Source organism: Durio zibethinus, chromosome 4, assembly GCF_047325235.1.
Source record: "Durio zibethinus cultivar Kanyao isolate XHJ-2024 chromosome 4, ASM4732523v1, whole genome shotgun sequence".
Taxonomy (NCBI): Eukaryota; Viridiplantae; Streptophyta; class Magnoliopsida; order Malvales; family Malvaceae; genus Durio; species Durio zibethinus.
Window position 1 is genome coordinate 10,004,201 of NC_143165.1, and position 8,310 is coordinate 10,012,510.

Below are 8,310 nucleotides of genomic sequence, written 5' to 3' on the forward strand. Positions count from 1 at the left end.
CAACGAAGATGATTTATTACAAAACGAACGATCAGGGGCATCAAAAGTTAAGACTCCAAGATGCATTTCAACACTCAAGTCAATAACGTGCAAGAAATGAGAAAAAGAAGAATGCAAGGAAAGAAAGTAGATTACAGAAAGCAAAAGACTTTTTGAGAATGAATTTATCTATGATCTAACCTCATTTTATATACTAAACTTGTACTTAGATGACTAATTAACTTATACGCTATAAATCAAATGTTGAACTAATTAGCATGCACTCTAACATGATGATCATCAAATACTAACTCAACATAAATCAAGCTATTGATGTTAACTTGACGGTTAAGATATTGATCGAACAATACAAAAGTACAAGAAGGTTGGTTGATTTCATGCCTTGATTGATGTCATTACGTATCTAGATTATTGAAAGAATAATTAAATAGTAAAAGTTTGACCAAAACAACATAAATGCCTAGATTTATACAAACTTTTGTAATTAGTCGAAAATTGTAATCAGAATTATGCATGTCAATTTGCGAGCAAAAGTAAAAACTTTATGATTGATATGAAAAATATTTACTTATATAATAGATCTTGAATAATAAAAAGAAGACGAGCATATAAGTCACAGAGCCTAAAATTTTAACAATTATATATGAGTTTAACAAAATAAAAAAAAAGTTTTCCTGTTTTCATAACCATAAATTATAATACATAATTTTCGTGTACAAAACGATATAAATATATAAATTTTAATATTTTACACAACACAAATACTACGATTACCAGATCTATAACAAAGGATTTCAACTCGGAGCAGGAATACCCACTCAAACAACTCGAACTCTCAAGCTTTTTAAATTTTTTTCCTCTTTAAGAATACTATACTTTTTTTTTTTCCTCTGTTCTGCAAGGTTTTTTCCCTAGTTTCTTCATAGATTCTGATCTGATAAATAAGGAGGAGAAGAGAAGTAACAAGAAATGGTGTTCGCTGCATGAACTCTGGCCGGTAGCAAAAGCTTCAAGCTACTTGATATCCAAGCAATGAGAGAAAAGGAAGGGGGCAAAATGGTAAAGATCAGACAGCCTTTTCTACAGATTCAAAACAGCAAGTAAATGGCAAGAAGCGCAGCCATAAGCGGCACCATAACAAAAGCAGACACTTGAGGCTGTCCATTTGGTGATGATGCTGGGGGTGTTGCAGTACCAGATGGCCTTGAAGTTGGGGTGGTTTTTGCGGCAACAGGAGGCAAAGGGGGCTCAATAACATCTGCCTCAATCAGGTAGGGATTTGGAGCTTCAGCTGGTGGCAAGTAATCATTTGTGATTAGTTTCCAAAGGCTGCCAGGCTCAACGGGGCTCATATAACCAGGTGTTTTGTCGCCTCTGTTTAAGCATCGGTTCCCTACAAAAAGAATATCAAATCAACACCAATCCTATGAAAATTTTATAGTTTCTGCATATAACAGTGCCAACATTCAACCAGCAAGCACTTACTCCGGTATCTATTAGATGTGTTTGGAAAGTCTGTAATGACACCATCAATACCAGCTACAGTGTAGAAGGAATTGATCTCAACAGTTGCATCAGATAAGTAGTCCCATGCTTGAGATACGAACTCATTACTGAAGGTTTGAACATATACAGAGAGATTAGCTTTTTGTAGCCTTGGGACAACATCCGTGACACCAGTGACGAATGCTGTATTTTCAGGAAAGACAGAGTCCTTGCTGATGACCACAGCGCTAGCAAATCTCTTAATGTCGTCAATTGTTGTACTCTCAGCACCACCGATATCTTCATCAACCTTGTAGACAAGTTTATAGTTGGTTTTACTCTTGAACTTCATTAGAACAGAGCTATTACTGGACTGGATCATAACTGTCTGAGCTGTCTGTTTATCATAGCCAGCTTTGCTCAAAGTATTAAGCACTGCATCAGTTACACCATAACCCTGCTCTGCAAGGTAGCGAGCATTCTGAAAGGAATAAACAAGTCAAAAATTTTCATAAATATTCCTGTTCTGCTGTCAAGGAAGAACCCATTTGAAATTCAAATATTACAACATTTATAGCTAGCTCACAATAGCTGCAGATCCAAAATTTTTTTTTCTAGATGTGTCCACTTAATATATATATATATATATATATATATATGTATATACACACACACACACATATAACTGTTGACGGAGTTACTAATTATATCGACTGAAAAAGGCATGCAAGAAAAAATTTTGGAGGTGTCCCAGGAAAGTTTTTCCTTCAAATTTTCTTTTTGAGGGTTACTACTTTTGAATATTGATCCACCACTGGCTCACAAATGAGGCTTTTAAGCAAACTAGATTTTCAGGGGAAGGGATTTTTTTTTTTTTCATCAGAAAGAGAAAAGAAGATTGGAATTTTCTCATGGAATGTCAAGAAAAAATATGGACACATGTAGACACCCAAGAAGATTTTGCTAACCATATATGGGAAATAATCATGAAGATTACACTTTTCAGTATCTATGATTTTCTTACATTGTTTTGCAAGTAAGTTCAAACCGAATATGATAGCTTAAATACCAGAAAGACATCCCACAAGAGACAAAACTTACATAAAGTTTTTTAAGTGAAGCTTGTGAAATTCTTTCTTAAAAATGATTTAACAAAAACTTTAATAAAAAAATTCAAACTGATAAATTGATAGAATTTAATGTGAAAATCAATAATACGTAAAAAAATTATTAAAAATATTTTTTTTAATTCAAATTTGAACGACACTTATTCAATGGTAAAAATTGTCAATATTTTTTACTAAAAATATCTCTAAAAATATATCAAAATTTATTAAAATATTTTTCTAATTTTGTACACCTGATTTATGTAACAAAAACTTTTAATCTATCAGTTTTTATTTTCAATTTTAGTTTTTATTTATTAGTTTCTAGTTGAAAACTTCACAAACTTTAGGTAAAAAATTTCATCTGTCTTTCCCTCCTATGTGATAGGTTTATCTCAATCTCAACATTTGGAAAACAAAGGAATGATCTTTAAATCTCAAGTGATGTTCAGTTATGATGAGAGCATTAAAAGTTTTGGAAACCCTAGAATTAGCGAACTTTAGAGTGATTTAGGCAATGTATCTACAGATGTCAAGTTCATAATGGTGGCAGCTTATGTTTCTTTGACCATTCGGTTCAATATATTTCTACATGGCATAACCCACAGCTACCATAGTTATGATTAAGACTCAATCTGATATGTTTCTCGGAATAATTAGGATACCAAACAGTACCCACTGGCACAGCAGATAACCATAGCCACCATTCACAATGCCTAACCTCTTAACATCCATCATTAGGTTCAATAATGCAAGTAGAAAATAAAAATTACGGCAGTAAACTCCAATGCAAGAAACTTGAAACTTGAAGAGGAAAAGTACAGAATGGCATGAACTGACCTCTATGCTGATTAAGACACCATAGAGAGATCTATCATTCTTTGCCATGGCTAAAAAATCAGATAAAGTTAAGAACTTCCCAGAATTTTTGAACTTCGGATTTCGAAACAATTTGTAAGCTGACTGTGGGCTTGATATTAGAGCTACAATGAAAGTAATGATAGATTACCAAAAAATTAATGCCAATTATATCTATTTAAGAAACAGCAAGAAGGTTAAATCTCAGCAACTAAAACACAGACTTAGATGATAGGGCAAAGTAAATAAAACTGACATAGTATGCACGGAAACATTATCTCCCAAAGCAGGGATTTTAGTCATGCTCCACCACCATGGTTACAGGTAACAATCTTTCAAGCACAGAAAAAAAATGAGGAGGAGCACTCACAAAGCATCAAAAATACCCACTCAACATAATGTACAAACTTCAATCTTTACTGAGTTAGACAACATTTATTTTCAACATGTTATGTTTCCAAAACTATTAGAGACTATAGATGACATCCCACCCATCCCAAAATAAAAAATAAAAAAAAGCAAAAGTTCAGTACAATAAAGAACAAGCACAATGAGAACTAAATTCAACTTACGTGTCAAGCTTTGAATATCAATCCATGACATGTTGAAGGTAAATATTCCACTGCCTTGTGTAATCTCTGGAATTGTTGTTGTAAGATTGCTAAAACTTGTTTGAGCAACTGTTGTGCTATCTATCAGATTTATAGAGCCCAAGCAAATAGGTGTTCCATCCTTTGTCATTTGAACAGGACAGTCAAGAACATCTACACCATCTTCAATTGCTTTTGAATATGCCAAGTCAGTACAACCAGGAAAGTCTCCACTTGCTCCATTTTTTGAGATGATCAAAAGGCTAACTGTAGCATGCTAACGAAACAAAATACATTATGATTAACCTTAAAACGACTGTTGGTGCCTTAAAACACATAATCTCATGACAGTTACCACTAACTCTCAACAAGAAAAATAAGATCTTTTGATCAGAAACATTGTATAATGACATACCTTGTTTTGAAGCATTTTCGCCTAGATGAGCAAAGCAATCTGCAATATGAAACAAAAGTTAGTGTATCATAAAAAATGGTTCTTATCCATTAGCAGCAAAAGATAATGATATCTAGTAAAAATCAGACAGCCTTTCTTTCAATAATCAGACTAAGTTTTTGTGTAGAGCATGTCAGGCCACAACAGTAAAGAGAGACAGAAAAGGCAGACATAGTCTCGCTTCACCTTCTTATTCATATGATGCAATTACAGCATGAGGCAACCAAGGTGAAAAAAAAAAAGAAAACAACAACAAAGTGGAAGATTCTTAGGTGCACCCTGCTAATCATCCAGCAGGATATACTCCCTAATTTGTGAAAACTACAAAAACTTGGAAGACATTCCCAAGATGGCAGCACAAGTCACTCAGACAAGCAAGGCTCCTTAAGAATAGTGAGAATTTCACCATAATTTAAGTTAAAAAGTAAATAACATTTTATGAGATGCAAAAACAAATTGAAGAAATATATGAGAACCGACATTGCATATACAAACTCGTATATAACTTACCTATAGCTGCTGATGGAGTTATTGGGAAGTCGGATATCACCCCATCAACAGAGAAGTTACCATTGTCAACAAACTTAAGATACTCAGCCACTGGATCGTAGGAGTAAGTGAAGCTAAATGGAACATCATTATAAAACTCAGATGCAAAAACTTCTAGCCCTTCTTTGTGAGCATCCAAGACAACAGAGGTATAAGATAGCGAATAAAGATTTGCATCTACGGGCCAGATATAAGACTTGGGTACAATGATTCCAGAGGCAAATGTCTTGATAAATGTGAGATTTTTTAAGAGAGAATCATAAGTCTGGTTGGTTGAAGGCTCCACCTCTTTCTGTCCCAGAAACCGGAAGACAAGCTTTGTTGTGTTTCTTTGGAAACGTGCTGCAATACTTTGCAAGAAAGCCACCTCCGGTGATGAGATATAGCCAACAGTTACATTCACATTTCTGGTTACAGAAAATATAAAGTCTTTCATACTCAAGTTGTGTTGTGCATAGAATGCATCATGCTGCAAAAGTAGAAAAGCATTCAATTAAATTCAAAAACAGGAAGATGAAGTTATGCTTATTTAATACCGGGATAAGAAGAGACAACAGCCAAAAAGTAAGACAAAGGAATTATTAAGCATTGATTAATCCTATACCTGAATATTCAACCAAAAACCAGGAGGTTGTAAATTTGTAGATATATCCTGAACAGTCATAATTGGATAACCATTGCCATCAAGCTTATTGGAACGAGAATAGACACCTTGAATTACTGTCCAGATAACAAATTGCACATTAGAATGTGATACATCAAACAAATAGTAGAAAGCAAGAAGAATTTACTACTAGAGCATTTCAGAGCAACTCAAGAAACAAACTTATTGAAAAAACATGCGGAATCTCAATAGGTAATAATATTGACATGACAGCTAGTACAAGCATATCAGAATTCAGAATTAATTACCTAATTAATTGCAAAATTGCTTGAACTGGGTTTTTAATGGTCAATGTTTGATGATTCAAAACTAAAACTTATTTTGAAACCATTAGATGAACTTGGCACTCACAAGTTCATCAACTATCCGTCAAGCAAAGTTTGTGAAGATAATGATAATAATGAGAATGGCGACAAACACAAAGTAATGAATTATATCAAGAACATTGATGATGACAGGAAAAGAAAAAAAACACAAAGAGGATAAATTATGAGCTGAACTTACAATAAACATTTCCTAGATCCTTGAGAGTGTAATCAACAGAAAACCATCCCTTGGTAGAGACCCCATTAACAAGGTAAGCCTTCTGGCCATCCGGGTAAATATCTGCAATGTTAGAATTATTATCTAGCTTAAGATCAGGAAAGCAAATCCCAGCTGCATCTTTTGTTAATTGCACATCACACCACAAGATTGCATCAGGTAGACTAGTTGATAAAGCAAAGCTATAAGCTGCAAAACTAGAGTCTGGAAATATTCCAGAAAATCCACCACGTGATATGACAAAGGGTGCATTCCCTGCAAAAGGAATCAAATAGCTTAAGCTTATTGTACAATAGAAAATTAAAAAGGAAAACGAACTTTACAAAATCTTTGTCTGATATGAATGCTAATGTTAAATGCTTTTATGTATCTATAGACTGAAATGTTGTAGCTCACTATGCTGATAGGTGAGGATATCTAAATTTTAACCCGCCCTGAAGAACGTCTACTTCTCATATTGTAAAATGTTGGAATATATCGTATTTGCTCTTCATCAATGTTCTTCATAACCAAACAAATTTTAGCAAATTTTTTAGTTAATTATACTATTCAAGCTGTTTGGTAGAGAAAAAAAAAGCCAAACTATTAATAAAGAACAAAAACCCATTATAGTTTAAGAACGAAGACTCAAAATAGAAAGAAAAAATATTCAAAGAAGTTAATCATGAAAGACTTGAAGCTTCATTTTCCATCAATTTGTTTCACTTTCTCATCAACAAAAATTGAAAATTCCTAACTACTGAGTACATGAAATAAATAGAAAGTTTTAAAAAAGAAAAAGGAAAGATTTCCACTTTGAGTAAGTTGGAAATCATTAAAACACGCGTTTTTTTTATCGTTTCTTCAACCTTTTATAGGAATGAAAGAGAAATTAGACAAAATTTCCTTTCTTTAAGGAAAAAGGAGAAAATCTGAAAAGCTTTGTCTTTATCTTTCCTCCGCTTTCTTTGCAAACAAACGGAAGATATTGAATATTTAAGAAAAAAAGTGAAACTCAAACTAGCATAGTTTGAACAATCTTCTCACCATTTTCTTTTCCAGGAAACCAAAGAGAAACTAACTAAAATTCAAACAGCTAAAGCAGCTCGAAGTAAGCTTAGATTGAGCAATTTTCTCATCATTTTCTTCACTTTCGAGGAAACCAAACAAAAACAAGCTAACAACTAAGCGAAACACAGGAAAAATCGAACATGTTTCCAGCTGAACAAGCTATTTTCTCAACATTTCCTCCTCTTTCTCAGCAAAAAAACAGAAAACTAACTAAAAAAAAAAAAAAAAAACTATAACCAAAATAAAATAAATTTCTCCCATCAATTAATTAATTTAGAAAAAGAAAACAAAGAAAGAATCTGAATAAGAGAAACCCACCGCTTAGAGTCTGCCAACGAGAACGAGTAGATCCCTGAGCAGAAACCAAAGCTACTGAAACTAACAAAGCTTGAACTACCAAAATGGCAACCGAAATGCCACGTAAGCTTCCCATTGCGGGAAAAAACTCCTCCGCTGACAACTAAGCTCAGCTCCGCCACTGATCTCCGCCGACCGTTTGTTCTTTTCCTTCGTTAACCGTACAAGATTTAGAGAGAATTGAGGAAAACACTGAACTTTTAGGCTGGCTTTGTTTTTACTGGTTTCAGATATTTATATTATTAAAATTTAATATTTTTATCCAATTAAATGAGTTTCTCTCGACCGAATTATACGTTGTCGTCAGCTCGGCTCCAGCCGGTCTGAGGAAGGTTCTTGGCTTAGAGGTTTTTGTCCTAAGCTGTGGGACAATGATTGAGTGTGACAGCCTCCACAGTGTTACCATGATCCCTAAAATTTTAAAGTTGAGCTTTTTTTTTTTTTTAATTTTATTTAGATATTTAAAGGTGAATTTGTATTTAGGAAAATAAAAAGAAAATTATTACAAGAATAAATTTAAAGTTATATGTCATTGTTTATGGTTACTTTATTTTTCCTTGATAATGGGATGTAATTAAAAAAAATTAGTTACAAGTCTGATATAGGTATGCAATAAACCAAATATGAATATACTTTATTTGTTTGTAATATATT

At 33.3% G+C, this 8,310-nt stretch overlaps 1 protein-coding gene across 1 annotated transcript; it reads right to left on the reverse strand.

Moving 5' to 3' along the window:
• Nucleotides 1-609: 609 nt before the first annotated feature.
• Nucleotides 610-7,863, reverse strand: LOC149519116 (glycerophosphodiester phosphodiesterase GDPDL3-like). The gene is made up of 9 exons (XM_089759460.1): nt 7,618-7,863; nt 6,211-6,504; nt 5,647-5,762; nt 5,004-5,511; nt 4,455-4,493; nt 4,022-4,306; nt 3,432-3,574; nt 1,486-1,966; nt 610-1,393 (listed from the first exon to the last, which is right to left on the reverse strand). Exons 1-9 carry the CDS (start codon nt 7,730-7,732, stop codon nt 1,089-1,091), a joined length of 2,286 nt encoding a protein of 761 aa, XP_089615586.1. The 5' UTR covers nt 7,733-7,863; the 3' UTR covers nt 610-1,088.
• Nucleotides 7,864-8,310: the final 447 nt, after the last annotated feature.

What these genes read in the sequence shown, in the direction of transcription:
- LOC149519116 (XM_089759460.1), bottom strand. Translation starts at nt 7,732, where the DNA reads ATGGGAAGCTTACGTGGCATTTCGGTTGCCATTTTGGTAGTTCAAGCT. An exon ending in GTTTTTGGTTGAATATTCAG is followed by an intron (nt 5,512 to 5,646) that starts GTATAGGATTAA and finishes CTACTTTTGCAG; the next exon opens with CATGATGCATTCTATGCACA. An exon ending in CGAAAATGCTTCAAAACAAG is followed by an intron (nt 4,307 to 4,454) that starts GTATGTCATTAT and finishes AGCATGCTACAG; the next exon opens with TTAGCCTTTTGATCATCTCA.